The sequence below is a fragment of the Diplotaxodon limnothrissa genome, linkage group LG18, assembly GCF_057381915.1.
Source record: "Diplotaxodon limnothrissa isolate DT_005_m linkage group LG18, D_limnothrissa_male_GT1.1, whole genome shotgun sequence".
Lineage (NCBI taxonomy): Eukaryota > Metazoa > Chordata > Actinopteri > Cichliformes > Cichlidae > Diplotaxodon > Diplotaxodon limnothrissa.
Window position 1 is genome coordinate 21,966,749 of NC_140613.1, and position 19,857 is coordinate 21,986,605.

The 19,857-nt window shown below is 42.7% G+C and overlaps 1 protein-coding gene across 1 annotated transcript; it reads left to right on the plus strand.

The window, feature by feature from the left end:
* Positions 1–16,810: 16,810 nt before the first annotated feature.
* On the plus strand, positions 16,811–19,566 carry lingo3b (leucine rich repeat and Ig domain containing 3b). Its single transcript, XM_085377822.1, has 3 exons — positions 16,811–17,365; positions 18,122–18,865; positions 19,009–19,566. The coding sequence occupies exons 1-3, from the start codon at positions 16,811–16,813 to the stop codon at positions 19,564–19,566; spliced, it is 1,857 nt and encodes a 618-aa protein (XP_085233948.1).
* The last annotated feature ends 291 nt before the right edge of the window (positions 19,567–19,857 follow it).

Consider the following 19,857-nt stretch of genomic DNA (forward strand, 5'->3'; position numbering starts at 1 on the left):
CATGGTTAATTACACCCGAGGTTAAACAATTGCCAAGCTAAATGCTTCTCGTCAGTACGCTCATAACATGTAAACACAGGCTTATTCCTGTGTGCACAGACACAATCTGTGCAGCTCTGTGTACCTTCAGCAGTGCAGGTACCAGACTTAATGACTTGTAAGTCAACACTCTGAATATGGCAGAGCGAGCTCTTCATTATTCCCGAAGAACCATGGTTCATATAAGGAGTGCAGTCCAATATCACAGCAGTGTCTCTCAGATCTGATATGAAAATTAAAGGTTGATTCCACACATCCTTCAGCATGGAGAGTGTGTCAGTATTGGCTCCAACCTGCTGAGTAATCAGGGCAACACTGAATGACAAGACCACTCATAGTGTCGTAACTGTTAAATGATGATGAATAAAAGGCAAATATGTGTGCAGGGAAAACCTCACACTTGACTCACAATCTTGTGATAGGCAGTAAAGTGAGTAGAGAGTTTAAGTTGCCTGCACGTAAGTTTGTACAGGTGACTTTTGTTAGGGTGTAAGCCAGTCTGCTCACTTTTTAGCCCTGGCATCCTACAACTGCTGCCGACTTAGTGGAAAAGGCCAGTGCACACACGATTTATGACCCCTGAACCCACAGATGAAATCGCATCATTAGGAGCTGATGTCACGCAGTGGACTGGGAGTCAACTAAAAAAATCTAAACAGGTTGAGCAGATGCACACTTGAGCACACCTTAGCAGAGACCATATGGTGGCAGGACAATCTAATAAGACACCCAGATTGCCCTCTGTTGCGCTGTTGTTACCACACATACTATACCTATATGTCTGCCTGTGTGTGTGTGTGTGTGTGTGTGTGTGTGTGTGTGTGTGTGTGTGTGTGTGTGTGAGAGAGAGAGAGAGAGAGAGAGAGAGAGAGAGAGAGAGAGAGAGAGAGAGAGAGAGAGAGCATGCTGTGTATGTTTTTCATGTGTCTGCGTTCTCAGTATGTGTAGCCATGTGCTCAGGTTTGAGCCAGAAAAAAGCAGGTCGAAACACCGCGGGGTGTGAGGATCATCAGAATAGCTACAGCTAATTAAATGTGCCATGCCTTTGAGCAAAACAAAAAGATCCATGTTCACTAAAAGTGAGCACTGCCTGAAATGCTTTTTGTTTTCAAAGCATTTCATTTTTGATGAGACAGAAGACCAGAAGAACATTTAACCTCTTCTGTCCCAGTAACCAGTTGATGGCTAATAATCATTCACTTACATTTTAAATTAGCTTCACTATTCCAGTGTTCTAATAATGTGAAATTAGAACTGAGTGTTCTAATCTCCAGATTTCCTATGACTACATATTTTAAACAAATTTTAAAAGTTTATATACATTATTACAATGGTCCAGCAGTAGACTGGGATGTGGGATTTGCTTATCTTTGCATGACATTATCACATGAATGAAAATGTCACACAGGATTATTTTTCTAGTTTTTAAATAACAATGAAGGTCAGATCCACTGAGGAATATCGTGTTTTAAGTTTTGCCTGTACCAAAAATATGTGATACTAGAATTTGTTTGCTTACAATTCTTCGGTGGATTTGTTGACAGCGAGCGTATAGATGTTAAATGCGGCTCATTCTGGGCAAAACAGGGAGATCCACAGCAAAATAAAAACTTTAACTCAAAGCTGAGCCAAAAACAAACAAATCTGTGGGTGTTTCCATAGGACATGTGGCACAAACAAAGGATAAGTGCAACGCAATTAAATGAAAACAAAGATGGATGAGTGAAAGACACCAGCTGTTCAGGTTGGCGGAGAGAGAGAAAGCAAGATAGAAAGAGAGACACCTTGGGAGGAAAACATTTTTAGACCCTTAAACAGATGAAGACATTCCTCTGTGATGACGAGGCATAGATAATTACCTGAAAGGAGGAAACAGAAGGCAGGCCAAACAAGGACCCCAGGCCATCACATAAAATATAACTGTATTATTACAAAAGTTATTAAAACTTATGAATGAATGTTTTTCACGTAGAGCACAAAGGGTTTCATCCCCAACCTGTTTTTCTTTTCTTTCTCTTGTTTTGACTTTAGACACATTGACTTCAGATGAACAACAACGCACGACATATTACGCAGTGTATGTATGGCTTCATCAGTTTTTCACATCATTCTGGAGGAATTTTGACCCACATTTATTAACAAGAATTCATTGAGGTTTGCAGCATTTATTTGTTCACAGGTCTCTTAAGGTCCCGCCACAGCATTTCAGTCTGTTAGGGTTCCTTGCCCCATCGCCTCTCGCTTTCTCACTCTTTCTCTCACCTCTCACTCTCTCACTCTGTCTCTCGCGCCTCGCTACTGTTCCTCGCTCTGTCTCACTCTGTTCACTGGGTTTTGTCAGTCTGTGTCTCAGTGTGTGTGTCCCCGTACTTCCTGCTTTACTTTGATAGTCTCCTGCGGGTGCGTGTCATGTTCAGTTTTGGGTCTTCCGGTCTCGTCTGTTAGATTGTTTCCAGCTGTGTTCCCCAGGTGTTTCCTCTCTGCCCTGATTCCCTCTCATGTATTTATTGTCCGTGCTTCCCTCCATCCAGTGCTGCGATCTCCCTCATTCGCCAACTGTGTGTTCTGTCCTTTTGCTTAGTTTACAGTTTATTCCAGTTGGATGTTATATTTCTTACAAAACAAGTCCAAATCATAACCCTGACACCACCGTGCTTAAAAGTTAGTTTAAGAGGTTTGTGCTGACACGATATGTGCGGCTATGTTTTTCTCCAAAATCTGGGTCCGTGTATTTTGGCCAGATATCTCCACTTTGATCAGATCTGTCTGAAGGACATTGTTCCAGAAGTTTTGTGGTTAGTTTTGTTGCAAATTTATAAAGCTAAGCACTTTCTCTGAACATTGTATGGTCTGACCGTTGGGTGAATTTGCTGGTACAGTGGGGCAAAAAAGTATTTAGTCAGCCACCGATTGTGCAAGTTCCCCCACCTAAAATGATGAGGTCAGTAATTTGCACCAGAGGTACACTTCAACTGTGAGAGACAGAATGTGAAAAAAAAATCCATGAATCCACATGGTAGGATTTGTAAAGAATTTATTCGTAAATCAGGGTGGAAAATAAGTATTTGGTCAATAACAAAAATACAACTCAATACTTTGTAACATAACCTTTGTTGGCAATAACAGAGGTCAAACGTTTACTATAGGTCTTTACCAGGTTTGCACACACAGTAGCTGGTATTTTGGCCCATTCCTCCATGCAGATCTTCTCGAGAGCAGTGATGTTTTGGGGCTGTCGCCGAGCAACACGGACTTTCAACTCCCGCCACAGATTTTCTATGGGGTTGAGGTCTGGAGACTGGCTAGGCCACTCCAGGACTTTCAAATGCTTCTTACGGAGCCACTCCTTTGTTGCCCGGGCGGTGTGTTTTGGATCATTGTCATGTTGGAAGACCCAGCCTCGTTTCATCTTCAAAGTTCTCACTGATGGAAGGAGGTTTTGGCTCAAAATCTCACGATACATGGCCCCATTCATTCTGTCCTTAACACGGATCAGTCGTCCTGTCCCCTTGGCAGAAAAACAGCCCCATAGCATGATGTTTCCACCCCCATGCTTCACAGTAGGTATGGTGTTCTTGGGATGCAACTCGGTATTCTTCTTCCTCCAAACACGACGAGTTGAGTTTATACCAAAAAGTTCTACTTTGGTTTCATCTGACCACATGACATTCTCCCAATCCTCTGCTGTATCATCCATGTGCTCTCTGGCAAACTTCAGACGGGCCTGGACATGCACTGGCTTCAGCAGCGGAACACGTCTGGCACTGCGGGATTTGATTCCCTGCCGTTGTAGTGTGTTACTGATGGCGACCTTTGTTACTTTGGTCCCAGCTCTCTGCAGGTCATTCACCAGGTCCCCCCGTGTGGTTCTGGGATCTTTGCTCACCGTTTTCATGATCATTTTGACCCCACGGGATGAGATCTTGCGTGGAGCCCCAGATCGAGGGAGATTATCAGTGGTCTTGTATGTCTTCCATTTTCTGATGATTGCTCCCACAGTTGATTTTTTCACACCAAGCTGCTTGCCTATTGTAGATTCACTCTTCCCAGTCTGGTGCAGGTCTACAATACTTTTCCTGGTGTCCTTCGAAAGCTCTTTGGTCTTGGCCATGGCGGAGTTTGGAGTCTGACTGTTTGAGGCTGTGGACAGGTGTCTTTTATACAAATGATGAGTTCAAACAGGTGCCATTCATACAGGTAACGAGTGGGGGACAGAAAAGCTTCTTACAGAAGACGTTACAGGTCTGTGAGAGCCAGAGATTTTCCTTGTTTGAGGTGACCAAATACTTATTTTCCACCCTGATTTACAAATAAATTCTTTACAAATCCTACCATGTGGATTCATGGATTTTCTTTTCACATTCTGTCTCTCACAGTTGAAGTGTACCTCTGGTGCAAATTACTGACCTCTGTCATCATTTTAAGTGGGGGAACTTGCACAATCGGTGGCTGACTAAATACTTTTTTGCCCCACTGTACATCCTCTCCTGGGAATATCTGAAACTATCTTGATGGTTAGCCACATCTGAATAAGCTTTCTCACTGTAGAATGATGAACTTCAAATTGTCTGGAAATGGCCTTATAAACCCTGCCAGATTGATGTATTTCCTCAGTGGGATCCTAGTAAGACAACTGAATCATCCAGACCTACAAATGTCTAAACCGTTTGCTTTTATTGACATTCTCACACTTGAAGTGGATTTTTACTTAGTTAGGTACTAGGTGGGTGCTTTTTCTTATTGCACATACTATACATACAGCTCTTAAGGGAACACACAAGCTATCAAAATGTTGATTTGTGACACCAGGACTCTTAAATTATTATTTTTCCCCTCAACAAATTACACAATGTATGTCAGTTAAGATTTTTAACTGGAATATTTCATTCATCAAGATTTAATGAAAGGCAACAGATGGGACACAACAGGTCTGCAGATGAATTCATAGACGTTTGTTCTACTTTAGCAGAGAACAAACAGCATCTGAAGTGATTCACAGGATGCTGCGGTGTTTTGTTTTTCCCTTTAATCCCAGCCTCCCTGTGTGTATATTTATCACAGTTGTCAAACAGGACTGTCTTCAGCTTTCAGATTACAGACAGAAAGCGAGAGAGGAAACAAAGGCAGAGGAAGAAAATGAGATGGAAACACTGTGTATGTGTGTGTGTGTGTGTGTATATGTGTATATATGTGTGTGTGTGTGTGTGTGTGTTTGCAAGAAGGATTCCAGTTTAATCTATTTTAGGTGCATGAGGGATTTCACAGAATGGCTGCTGCGAAAGCCGAGATGCTGAGAAATATTTAGCGCTTGCTTTCGGCTATGAATACTTTCAACCAATTTTCATTCTTTACGATTTTCAGTTATTACTGTAATCTGACCGACTAGACTCGATCAGCTGCAACACAAGGAGTGTCATCTGTTTCAGAGGGTTGATTTATCATGAAGTACCTACAGAGTTTCAGGTCTCGTCTGCAGCCAGTGCACAGTAAATAATTACAGCAGAAAGAACTGATGCTCACATATAATCACTTTCATGGGATTGAAACCTGCCCACACTCTCTCTTTGTCGCACACACTCACACACACGCACACTCACACACACACTTCATTGATGTTTATCATAGTCTGGTTGATCTGTACTGAGCAGTTCGCTTACTACAGCAAAAAGAAAAATAACAAAGCCAGCAATGAGTGGGAGCAAAGGGAACAAAGTATCATGAGACATCAAAGAGGTGGGTTTTCACAATATGCATGTTCACAGGGACACTTTACATACAGTAATTACTTGTTAAGTTGCAACAAGAACTGCAAAACAACTGCACCTCAGAAACTGACTTGACTGGAAAAAAATAAGCGAGATGTGCAGAGACCTGTGAAACCAATAAGAAAATTACCTCCTGATTCTCGTCCTTTACTCAGATCAGAAGGTGTCCTCTCTGAAATAGAACTATCCACTTAACATTTGAAGATTTCTTGATCGCTTATAGTCAAAAATACAGTAAAACACATTCGTTTGATCTGTATGTGAAGTGTTGTTTCTCTGGGATCAGATCAATAGAAGTTAATATTGAGAAATATTAATTTTCTCTTAATACTGAGTAATGTACACATACAACATATGCATATATTAAGGAGTGATTCAGATTAATTTCAGCTGTTTTCAGTGTATGATTTCTCCTGTCTGCTGATATCAACAGAATAGAAATAGACTTACAAAATCACTCAGTGTATTAATAAATCACATACATACTGTTTGCATACAGATCTAAGAGAACTGGAGCTCATGTTAATATTCAGGTCATGGTTATTTACTATTAAATCAATAAAACATGTGAATAGTAGGCTGGGTGTTTTGTTTTTCTACTGCTCAGTAGGTGGGTTGGTTGGCCAGGTGATTGGTCTGTTATTTTGGTTGTTGAGTCGATCAGTCAGTCATTTGGTTGGTAGTCTGCTAGCCTTGGGTCTACTGTCAGCAATTACTAATAACTAGTCCATACCAGTACTACAGTAAAATTTTGTCTGTGACATTAGTGTTAGGTGGTTAGGCATTACAGTGTATCATGCATAATTACATTTTTGTGGATATAAATTACATGCTCTTGTTGTTTAATGAAAACTATACAATGCTTTTCTAACATGTTATATGTGCAGAAACTCTACAAATGAGTCATTTTAGCCTGTTGGTTTGTGGTTGCTAGGAAATGTAGAAATTGTAATGAAAATTGTATGCAAAAGTTTGAAAAAGAAGAGCTTTATCCATACATCTGTCTGCTTCCCAGGTGTTTGGTGGCTGATCCAAGCTTGCATGACTTCCACTTTTCAATACTAACAAGCTCATTGTGACATCACTAGTCTAGTCCAATCATCTTTCTGCCCACCTTCTTCATGCCAATCAACCTCCACTCTCTAAGCTTTAAATCTCACTGCGCATGTGTCAATCTCCCTGGCAGACACTTTTGTGCATCCCACCTACTCCCCATTTCCACCTCTCTCATGTTACTGAGGTTCCATCGAAGCTTACATCTTCATCTCCACCACCAGCATCTAGACATACGGGTCCTGCACTAATCCCTGTCACAGCTGGGATTCCCTTCGGCTGTGATGGGCAATCGGAGTCTAATCAGCAAATACCTTAACTGAATTCTGTATATCAATAAATCATGTTCAGTTCCTTCTAATTCTCTCTCCTCATTGAAATGTCTGACATAGATTAAAACCTTCAGGGGCCTAAAGCTGTGTCAGCACTGGAAGCGATTGGCAGCAACATGATGACCAAAGACTGAAAGTCAGTGAGATTTGACGGCCAACCACAATAAACATGATGAGTGAATTGCTTCTGATGTACCTGTCTGCCAGTTGCAGAGCATAAATCTGGCAGAAATTAAAACTTTAAGATATCTTTATATAATACCTGGATGTGTAGCTGAAACCAGATCTGTACCAAAAGCTCACATTAAATAACTTCAAATCTGACATCTCCTAAAACCCGAAAACACCCCACCTCCAGTCGTGATGACTTTTTCTTTTTAAACCATTTTACTTAGTATTCAGGTGAAAGAAAGCCAAGCTACCATACCAAGGTACTTCTGTGGCTATTTGCTGACTAATTGACATTATGTCAGCATATTTTATGGATTAGCTGCATGTGACTAATCACTTTAAGCACCTCCTGTTGCAGCGAGTGAAACTGATACACACTAAAGCTATCACTGTCACAGCATTTGCCAGTCTGACTCCCTGCTGTGTGCGTCACCCCTCACTAAGGTCTCAGTGCTGCTCAAGTTCAAAGTGAAAGCATACACAGACACACACTCGTACTCACACAGATGAAACGACCTTTTGGGCTCATTCCCTTCTAATCCATTTAGCGTTACCTTCTGCCCACACACCAACACAGACAGCTCCTGTCTAAAATCAGGGACATTTATGGTGTTGGCATTTGGTGTGTGTGTGCACATATATGTGTGTGTGCACATATATGTGTGTGTAGTCTTTTTTAACAAACAGTTGTTGCAACATTTAGATTATTTCTGGCGTGATGAAAGTAATTTTTTTTTTTTGAAGACGCTGTTTGAGAGCTGGAAGAGATTCTCCTCTTAATAAACAAACAGCACATATATTTTTATTTGTTTATTTCTTGTCTTGTGGGGTTTTAGCTCAGCTTGTTTTAGCTTTGTTTGTTCTGTTGTTGTTGTTCCTCTGTGGCTGTCAGGCATTGTTCTCGATGCAGTGCGCTGGCTTTCTGTTTCTCTGTGATCGAGGCAGACTTTGATGCAGTTAAACAACTGAGGCAAAGGTTCAGCTTTCTTAGTTCATGACACTTTTTTTGCTAACTAACTAACTCTCAGCATCAGTTGCTGTCTCGCTTTGTAGTGCTTGTCAAGAAAGAAACAGAGGTGGAATCTGAGAGAAGTCACAGAGATCTGTGAAGTATTTTGGGGATCGCCTGGTTAGAGGGGAAACAATACAGTAGAATACTGTGAGTCAGAAAGCATCTTTCATTTCATGAAACATCATCCACAGTATGAGGAGACAGTCATCAGCACAGGGTGATGATACGCGGGGTGTGCTGTACACGTCTCACCGTGCTGCATTGTCAGGAGTATATGATAGGATTTAGACTGACAGTGCAGATATGTTACTTTGCATCCACAGCTCAACAGCATGAGCATGATGGTTAGTGCAACCACTGAGACTCAGGGCGAACAAGGGTTTTCAGAGGGGTTTTCAAAACAGGGCATTTCGATGCAGTGTAAAATAGAAATGTAAACAGAATGTAATCATTTGCAAATCATGTAAACCCCTAAATTCATTTAAAAAGAACCGTAGAAAATTGCATGCTAATTTTAAATGTGATCAAAGTAAAATGTTTTTAAAAAATGAGACAGGGCCATGTTTACCACCGTGTTGCGTCACTTTTTTTTCAGACCACCTCTCTGTAACGGCCTCAAAATTGAGGAGAATAATTCCTGGTAGTTAAAAACTGGAAAAAAAATATCTCTGAGCTGCATTTGGTGTCATGTGTTTCTAGTGGGTGGCAGGTCTGGACCGCACGCTGGTTTAAAGTGAAGCAATGATGTTGTAATGTGTGCAGAATGTGGTTTGATAGTGTCTTGGTGAAATAGGCAAGGCCCTCTCTGATAACTGCCTACATAGAAGAATATCCAAATTCATATTGCACTGGGACCTCAGGTCTAGCTAGCCTTACACTGGCCACCTTCATTAGCTGGAAGAGCGATGAGCTTATGCAATGGCGTCTCAACAATTCACAAGAATTGCTGCTCATCCCACAGTGTCAGTCTGATTTTTGTGAAACCTGCACAGAATGATCACCTAATGGGTCTCAATGGGTCTCTTTTCTCAAGGTCAAGCTTATATTTGCTGGTCAGATTTATCATAATTATGACTGTTTGTGAACCTCCTTGACTTTAATTCGAATTAGTTTGTAAAGTTCAGTCAACTTTTCACCTGCTTGCTGCACATCACACATTACAATAACCTGTAAATTGTGAAGGATCATGAAGCAGATGAGCTCCTACGTCATTGAGAATCTGGTTTTAGAGATTCATGGAAAGACTTTTTACCTTGAGCCATTTCAGTGTGTGATATTTGGTTGAGGACTACAACCTGTGATGGTATGATTGAGGGAAGTTGTTTAGCCCCTTTCTTGTTTTCATTGTGTCTTCCATATCTTGTACAGTCTTGATTCAAGATGCAGATGTAGCAACATTATTTCTGCCCGTAATTCAAACTTGTGCCTAGTAGATTCCTGAAAGTGAGCAAGTGAGTGCATCTCAGGCTGAATATGAGCTAGATCTTATATATAGCAATGTGTAGTCCATTTAAACATTACAGCTGCAGTCGAGTCAAAGGTTTTTGTCTTTGGCTCTAATCAGCTGAAGGTCAAAGCAGACTGCATGTCAGTCTCGATCAGTCCAAACTCGCAGACTCTGTGACTCAGAGTACTTCAAGAACGGCGATGATATGGTAGTGTGGCACAGAGCACCATCATGAGTATCATCTCTTTATGCAAACTCAAACAACTGCAGTGTCCTTCACGTTGCATTCTGCAGCTCAGTGAAGTGCAGCTTGGAAAATGTTCTGTTTTTACAGACGCTTTGGGAGCTTTGGTTTATGGTCACAGTGTTGCCGTCACTGGATGTTGCAGACAAATGACTGAAAACTTTGAAGATGTTGATCTAGTTACTACATTGTGTGTGTTCCTGTGTACTTCCTCTGTTTTACTTTTCTTCCGCTTCATATTTTATATGTGTGCATTCCCACTGCAGCTTTGTTCCTCTCATCACTGTGGGGATCCTGTACTGTGAGCCTCTTCCTCTGGCTTTTCCTCTTTGTTTTTTTCTTTACCCGCCCTAATTATATTTTGATTTCAGTTTTCCTTTGTGGTCATTTAGGATTTAAGTTTGGGTGTTGTTTTTGTTTTTTCTCTTTCTGCAATGCAGTCAGGGAGTTGTTGATCCTTCAGGAGCTCTAACTTTGATGACGAGCAGCACAAAAACACTTAATTTGACGTTTTAGGCTTACTTATATTGACTTGCATTAGTTAATATTCACTGTAGATCACAATAATGTGGCAAAACAGAGATTTGTCTGACTCTCATCTTCATTAAAATGCCCCCTTACTTTCCTTTCTTCTTTGGCACTGGGTGCAACCCCACAAGACCTGCTAAACTCTATTCCACACTTGACTTGGGCTTAAAATGGAGTGACTAAGCACAGATTTAATATTGGACTTATAGCTACTTAGCAATGGAAAGTACAAACTGTCAGCTTTCCTCTGATATATAAAAACTTGTCAAGTTAGCGACTCTGTTTGTTTGCAGGAATAAAATGTAAAAGCTTTCTCTAATAACATGCTGACTGCTTGACTGCACCTCCATCACGAAAGCTAAAGTGTGATTTTATTTTTGAGAGGTCTTTATTATGTGTGTGTGTGTGTGTGTGTGTGTGTGTGTGTGTGTGTGTGTGTGTGTGTGTGTGTGTGTGTGAGAGAGAGAGAGAGAGAGAGAGAGAGAGAGAGAGAGAGAGAGAGAGAGAAGGAGAGCGAGAAAGCTGAGGAAGAAGGGACACTAAAGAAGGGAAATTGGGGAGAGGAGCTCTACGCTCTGCCGGCCAAATATAAAGGCTTGTAAAGGCTACCAGTCAACATGCATGACCTATTTACGGTCAGGCACACTGCCACACAAATACAAATGCACACCAAACCACAATGATGTTATTTTCCCTGCAGTTATTTGGGAAGAGTCATAGCTGGACTGGCCATTGGGCATACGGGCATTTGACCGGTGGGCCGATGGTGATTGTTCGTTTTTATGGGCCAATGATTTATTTATTTTTTTTGGTAACGGTATAAACAATGAAAGGTGGTGGATTGGCCAGATGCTGGGAGACGTGTAAAAATAACTCAGTTGTTTGGTGGTGGCATCGCGGAGCTTCCACAGATTCAGTAACATTAGCAAGTGGTGGAGGCCAGCAGGTGGATGAGAGAAAGGGGAGGCAGGAGGAGGAGAGACCCGAGGCGGCCGCCGGTCCGAGTGCCAGGTGAACTGCTCTTCAGGTAAGAAGTTATGACCTGCAGTCTATCTGGGTCAGATATAAACCAAGTTTAGGTGCAGTTTATTTTCGTTGTGCTGACTTTTTACAGTCAGTTACAATAACTCCTACTGCTACTAGCTAGCATGACGGAGTTTCTATACAGCTGGGTGGGTGCTGTGATGTTACTGATAGTGAACTTTATTTTATTCATAAGGTTAGTTAGTAGAGTTTCCAATGGCTCCTTAAAAATGGCTTTTCCTATAATACCTGGGGGGCCGGTCTCTAGGCCGATTTTTTTGTCCCAGTCCAGCCCTGGGAAGAGTGTGTGGTGTTTATAATCAGACTAACCTGACTGTATAAAGCAGGTGAAACAACCGGTGTCTGAAACATCTGGCTGTGGTCATCAGTGTCTTGCCTGTGCAGTGGCTGAGAAAGAATGTTGCTCCAAAACATCTGCTCATTAGGTCAGCCATCAAATTTTAGTTATTTTTAGCTTCTGGGCTGTTTCTCCTTCCATTCTTCTTTTTTTTCTCCTTGGACAGCTGGCCTGTGACTCTATCTTCCTCGCTGGCTACAACTGTGGGATTTGCCCCTGTTGTTACCATAACATCTGGAAGATGATCATTTGCAGGTTGTATGGCAGCTTTAGGGACTCCTGTTGTGACTTCCGTGCAGGTCCACTGTCCAGGTGCAGGATAAGATGTAAGACTGAGCTTTTAAACTTTGAGGGACAGGCTGCTAATCTAAAAGAAAGCAACTAAAGCAACAACATATAAAAATGTTCTTTCAGTATGTGGCCTGGGAGTCAGAGTCAAGGTGTGTATTTATCACCTGCTCATGAGATGATGCGTAGAGCACTGGGCCCATGTGTCTGATAGAGAGTGTGTGTGTTAAGGAATCCAAGTCTGTCCTTGAGTCAAGCAGTAAGGACCTTGTCTGCCTTGACGATGTAAGCTCAGTGATTCATACTGTGACTCTGCCACTGACCCGTAGGATGACTCTCATGGGGGTGCGGAGACAGGCTGCATCCATCACAATGCCAAAGAGCTGGGCAAGATGTACACTAACACACACATGGAGACACTGGATACACTGAGTGAAGAGTTTATAGTCGTGCAGCGGGCTATGTATGGGAACAGCTGTGTGTAGAGCTGAATGTCTGCCCAGCAACCATGCCCATGCAGGCCCACAGTGGGTAGCTGTGAGGCTGTGTGGGCAACCTGCATCTATTCCACATGGGATCAAAATGGGCTCACGGCAGTTTTGCCCTATGGGGTGCTCTGTGTTTTTTTGTGTGCAAACCCTGTCCAAACCCAAACTCTATGTTCGTATTTTTGCCCTTTCTGCTCTCAAGAGGGAATTCTGTGGGTAGCCCACTATAGGCTGTCTATAGAAAACACATATAGGGCCTATATAGGATATCCCATGTGGGGTCTGTATGTTAGGAAACACAAGACAGGGAAATGTGACAACTGTGGAGAAATAGTGTCAGAATTATGAGGCTGAGATAAGACAGCTGATTCAAAACATCAGTAAATTCTGGTATCAGAGAATATTCAAATTTCTTAAACATACTAACATGTTATGCAGAGGATTTGAGTGGAGGGCTGGTTGGTTGGTTGGTTTTTAGTGAGATGATCTATAGTGTAGTAGTTTACATACTTGCCTAATAAGCAATAAATCCCATGGGAGAAAGCACAAATCTGCAGGGGGCTGCATCTAAAGGGCATCGGGTGTAAAACTCTGCTAAATGAACCATGCAGATATACCTGTTGTGGTGACCCCGTTTTTTTTAAATGAGCAGCTGATAGTTGTTTTCTTTTCTGTTTTAAAATACATTCTGGTCCACACTCCACACCATTTGGTATCGCTAATATACCATGGCATTAGCTCTCCACTGTGGGGTCTAGGTGGGGCCCCAGTAGGGCAGTTGTGGGTACGCTCCCTATAATATGCCCCATTGTGGGCCTCTCTTTGCTTAGTGTGGGCAACCCACACTGTTGGATATCCCACTGGGACCTGTCTGGGCCCCATAGTGCAGAGCCCAGATGTGACCTATATTTCACGTTGGTACTGGGGCTCGTGTGTCTGCCCACAGTAGCCCCAAACACGCTCTCAGGGCACATCTTCGCTAGATGTGTCAGAATTTTAACTCAAAAGGTTTTTTTTACAGGCAAATGTTCAACATCTTAACAATAATGTGCCAAAATCTTAACATTTTTTAAATGAGCATTAAATCACAAGTACTGAACTATGTTCTGTGTAACCTTTTATAAACCTTCTCCCCTTTGGTTTTCTTTCTCTCCCTCTCTTTCTTTCATTCTTTCTCCCTGTCCTATCCCCCAGTCATGTCTGTCCCGTTTGTAGCAACTGAAAATAAAATAAATTCATAATTATAATAAAGGTCAATCAAATGGACCAATATGGCAAGGCCATGATGATCCACTTGGTAAAATAAATCCGCTTGGCATCTTTCTTGGCCTTAAGACAACAATTCTGATGGCTAAAGATCCAAACGGGACACAAAAAAAAAAAAAAAACTTTTATAGAACATCCTCGGGGGACCATGAATGCCAATTTACGTTTTCAAGATATTTTGATTTTAAAAAAGGAAACAAAGAATGTTGTCTTTCATCCTGACAGCAGTCAGACTGTATAATCCACACATACAATAGATACCTGCAAAAATGTACTTGTGTGTATTATCACTCCCACTACACCTTTTCCAAATATGAAAAATTCTCTGTGGGTGTATTTACTCTATATAGAGACAATTTGTGAATGGTAGAAATAACTCTTGTATAGTTTTTTGCCTTTTTTTTTATTTGTGCACCTTGTCCGTCTGTGTTGAGCTAACATGTGCTTCCTGTGTTTGTGTGGGTTCTCTCTGAGTCCACAGAGTCCAAAGACATGCAGTTAGTGAGGTCACATTGACTGGTAATTCTAAATTGCTCATAGGTGTGAATCTCAGTGTGAATGGTTGTCAGTCTCGCTGTGTTAGCCCTGTAACAGACTGGCAACCTGTCCCGGGTGTACCCCACCTCTCGCCCTATGCTAGCTAGAATAGGCTCCAACATCCCAGCTGAAAAAATGGATGGATTTTTATTTTTTTATTTCTTGCTGACACTTGTGCTGTTGTAACAGTGTGGGATTAATAAAGTCTGTGTCCCTGCCCACCAGTCTCTAGGCCTGTGTGATTAAGGGTTAAAGATGTAAATTCTTTGACTTGCAGCAAAATAGTGACCAAAAGCACTACTTTTTAACTTCGCGGTTCCTTTAAAATTTCATGTTTCATTTCATGTTATTTGGATGATAGTTGATGGGATGCAATCTAAATCTTTAGCAGGGTAAAAGGTGCAAGAAGGAGAAAAATCATCAGTGTTTCCACAACAGTCACCATGAAGACACGAGGACACAGAACCTGATGTGCGATTTAATCTCATTATTTCAGGACTTTGATAGAATTTTGCTAGTTTTTCTGATCTCTCTGTTTTTCTCCTGGGCACTATTCCACCGAGTTTGCCGCTCTGTTGTTGTGGTCATGGTGAGTTGCTGATGGTTGACAGTGCGAGGCCGAGTTGCTGCTGAGAAGTGGGTCAGTCTGTTTCTGCACAGCAGCTTCTCTGTGTTTTGAGTTTTGTCTCCCAGCGAAAGGAGAGATTGTGCCAGATTTCTACCAGATTGTTCAGATATGGGATCTGTAAACACAGTGTTTTCCAGGCCTGTCAAAAATTGAAGGACTTATCCACCTTGAGGCTTAGTAGATGAGACAGAATCTCTGGAGGATTTTTTTTCCTACAGCTTGAGTTTGTGTGATTGTGTGTGAAAATACGAGTATGTGCATATGTGTGCATAGAATTTGTCAGCTGTCATTTATATTTAGCTTAAATCCCATTTCATCCCGTTTGATCCCATTGATGCCAATGCATCGAAACAGTCGGATATGATTAGGCGTTTTAGAGGCTGTTTTCCTGTAAGAAATTTGAAGCAACGGCCTCATCGACAAAAAGAGAGAGCCTACCAACTTTTGGCTCTTTTAACTGTTTGGCTGGCCCTCTGAAAACTGCCCATTACGCACAAACCAACCCATATATTATTAATCTGTTCAGCTCTGCCTTCCTCCTCTGCCAGCATCCGAGTGCATTTTAACATGAAACAGCATCAGAGTGCATTTTAACATGATACTCCCTGGTGGTGATGATATATTCTCTCTCATATCCATTGAATCTGAAAAATAAACAAACAGTTTAACATTTGGGGGTTTCTGGTCAGTAGTTGTTGTTTGAGAGAAGAAAAAAAAACTTTCTTCTAGCCAAACTTTCTTTTTAAATGGCATCTTCCTCAAGTATGAAACTTCTGCTAGCTGGATGGACACAGAGCCGTGTTCCAGATCCAATGCCAGGTGCTCTTTGACTGTCTTCATGTTGAAAACAGTGTGTGGGAGAGATGACCGGCTGCCTGAAGGAATGCTAAAGCACAAATGATTCATCTCTTTTTCCCTCAAAGCATTTTTAATTCATACCCAGCAAAATGTCAAACTTGCATCCAAGCGTACCTGTTCGAATGCATGCAATGGCTCAAACACCTATTCCTCGTCACAGCGTGCATGGTTTCCACACACACTGTGATTATTAAGGAGCTCCATCTTTGTTTATGCACGGTGATTATAATAAATTCATTGTGTTTGTCAAACTGGAGCAGACAGCCTCGTTGCTGGAAGGAGAACGGAGGAGATGCAAGATGCATGAATTCAGCTGAAGCAAGAAGCTCCCTCTCATGGCTCCAGGCGTCCCGGTTCTCCAGCTGAAACCACAGATGAATTAGTGAAAAGACAAATCTTCTAAACTATCTTAAAGCGCTCCTTGTTCCTGTGACGGGATCTCATCTGCGATGTTTAAGTGCTGTGTCACGAAATGCCCCAAATCTCCGCAGTAAATTCTCAACTCCTTTACTTAAACTGCTGGAGACATTGATAATTTACAACATTGTGGATTTAGGCCTGTCTTAATGAGGTTGGGAGCTGATAGGGTATATTATAGGCTCCATCTTCTTACATCCTCTTTCCCTTCTTCATCACATATTTATTCCGTCCTTGTTTTCTATTTCTCCCTTCACTTCTTTTCTGTAACTCCTGTTTTTCCCTTTGTCTCGTCTTGCAGGTGTCTGGCGCACTCACCCTGCCTGTAACAGGCGAGGAGTCAGAGGACCAGGGCCATGACTGGCTTTCCTGGCCATGGTGGGCGTGCCTTAGTGCCATGGCCGAAGCTGTGGCGATGGGTCCTGGCGACTTCACTGGTTACCATGATAACCTTGACACTGCCAGGAAACAGCCACGCCTGTCCGCCACGGTGCGAGTGTTCAGCCCAGCTAAGGTCAGTGTCGTGCCAGCGACGGCGGCTCACCAACATCCCAGAGGGCATTCCTACAGAGACGCGGCTCCTAGACCTCAGCAAGAACCGGCTCCGCTGGGTGCAGGCGGGAGACCTGGCACCGTACCCACGACTGGAGGAAGTGGACTTCAGTGAGAACCTCATCTCCACGTTAGAACCGAAAGCCTTCTCCACCCTCCAGAGTCTTAAAGTGCTGAAGTTAAGGGGGAACCAGTTGAAGTTGGTGCCCATGGGAGCCTTTGCCAAGCTTGGCAATCTTACCAGCCTAGACCTTAGTGAGAACAAGATGGTGATTTTATTGGACTACACCTTCCAGGACCTGAAAAGTCTAAAACACTTGGAGGTCGGAGACAACGACCTGGTTTATATATCCCACAAGGTAAGCTCTTAAGCATCTGGCCAGTAGTGAATTGAGCTTATTGATGAAATGGGAAATGGATACAATAATTTGCACTTTATTTTTAAAAAATCCTGGTGTGACATTTTGGCAAAGTCTATTCGTTTTCCTGCATAGATAAAAACACTGATACCAGTTACACAGCATCCATGTAACACATTTCCAGCTTCCCCATGAATAAGTAAAAAAGCACTCAGCTCAGTGTTTGGTTTGTTACTTAGACTACACTTAGAAGAAACCAAACACATCTGAATATTTTTTTTCTGTGTCAAAAAATAAAATGATAAATTGAAATATTGTTTTACTGTTATACTGCAATACTTACAATAACAGCAGCACACATTCAAATGGAGTGTGTAAAAAATGATTCTGTTACTTTTATTTGAATTTATTGTTTCTAATTACGTATTAAGAGATTAAGGCACTATTAAAACACAAAGACCTCAGAGAAAACCAGAAAAATGTCTCAGCACTTTTAAAACTCGTCATAATCGGAGCTGGTTGCTATGGCCACAAATCTGATATTTTCCTTTGAGAATGATTATGAAATATTAAAAATTAAACGAGTCCTTTTCTTGGCATGTACCTCACATACAGTAGCAACAACAAAAATGTGTTCTGGTGAAATACTGAACCAAGTTTTGTCTGTTTGTCTTACTTAAACATAAATAAATATATATGTATATGTATAAGCAAACAGTGATTCCCAGATTCCCATTATGTTTTTCTTATTTCCAGGCATTCTCAGGTCTGCTGGGGTTGGAGGACCTCACAATAGAGCGCTGCAACCTGACATCCATCTCTGGTCAGACGCTGTCCTACCTCCGCAGCCTGGTCACTCTTCGCCTTCGCCACCTCAGCATCACTGCCCTGGAGGACCAGAACTTTCGCAAGCTGTCAAACTTGCGGGGTTTGGATATCGACCACTGGCCGTACCTGGAGTACATTTCCCCTCTCAGTTTTCAGGGCCTGGACCTCCACTGGCTCTCCATCACCAACACCAACATCACTTCTGTCCCCTCGTCCTCCTTTAAGAACCTTGCCCACCTCACCCACCTTAACCTGTCCTACAACCCCATCACCACATTAGAGCCTTGGGCCTTCAAAGACTTGCTGAGGCTGAAGGAGCTCATCATGGTAAGCACAGGTTTGATGACGGTGGAGCCCCATGCCCTCGGAGGCCTCCGACAGATCCGCGTGCTCAACTTCTCCTCAAACGACCTGCAGACACTGGAAGAGGGCTCCTTCCATTCTGTCAACAGTCTGGAGACCCTCAGAGTGGACGGGAACCCCCTGATGTGTGACTGCCGTCTGTTGTGGATCCTGCAAAGACGCAAGACCCTCAACTTTGACGGCAGAGTGCCGGTGTGTGCGGGGCCGGTGGAGGTGCAAGGCGTCAGCCTCAGCTCCTTCACCGATTCTGCACTCTTCGATCACTTCACATGCCAGAAGCCTAAGATACGCAACCGAAAACTGCAGCAGGTAATGAATGGTGATGAGTTTGTTAAACTTTCTACAACCATAAACAAGGTTGTTTTAAGGTTTTAAAATATTCCTACATATAGATATCTGCTGTGCTTTTTTAAACTTGTGCATTTATTCATCCACTCACTCTTTTTCTCCAGATGATCGCTCGTGAAGGCCAACCGGTGAGTTTTCTGTGTCGAGCCGAAGGAGACCCTCCCCCTTCTATTTTCTGGATTTCCCCACAGCGCAGGCGGATCACAACTAAGAGTTCAGGGCGCATTATAGTTCACCCAAGTGGCACCCTGGAGATCCGCTACGCCCAGCTCACTGACAGTGGGACATACATCTGCATAGCCAGTAACGCCGGAGGCAATGACACCTACTTTGCCACACTCACGGTGCGTGGCCAACCGCTGGATGCCGCCTCAGCCTTCTTTCTCAACAGCAGCGAGTTCTTCAACGACACAAATCTAAACAGCACACGCGTTTTCCTCAAGTTCACCTTTGACCTGACCACCATCTTGGTCTCCACGGCAATGGGCTGCATCACGTTCCTCGGGGTTGTCCTCTTCTGTTTCCTGCTGTTGTTCGTGTGGAGCCGGGGACGCGGACAACGCAGGAACAACTTCACAGTGGAGTACTCCTTCCGGAAATCTGAACCCGTCACTGGAAGCTCTTCAGGAGGGACCAGGAAGTTTAACATGAAAATGATATGAAACAACGCAGCCAGGGGTCCCTCGGGGGAGGCATGAGCACGTCCCATAAACGTGTTTGACGCACGCAAACGCACACAGCCTCTGACTCGCAAAGAAGCTTGACAGCACAAGCCCCTGTCCGTGGCTCCACTCATTCGAGCGCCCACATCAAAACCGGAGCCACTTCTCAATTTGGTCTGATTTGTGACCCTGATCTCTCAGCAGTTTTATTCAGCTTGTGGTCAAAATTTGCTTAAATTATACCTTAAGGAGTGCTAGCTACTTGTCATTTATGCTTAATAGGCACAGAAG

Bases quoted from the DNA above. Each gene is read 5' to 3' on its own strand.
- lingo3b (XM_085377822.1), top strand. From the start codon at position 16,811: ATGACTGGCTTTCCTGGCCATGGTGGGCGTGCCTTAGTGCCATGGCCG. The intron at 17,366-18,121 runs GTAAGCTCTTAA...TCTTATTTCCAG, and splicing joins TGGTTTATATATCCCACAAG to GCATTCTCAGGTCTGCTGGG. The intron at 18,866-19,008 runs GTAATGAATGGT...CTTTTTCTCCAG, and splicing joins GCAACCGAAAACTGCAGCAG to ATGATCGCTCGTGAAGGCCA.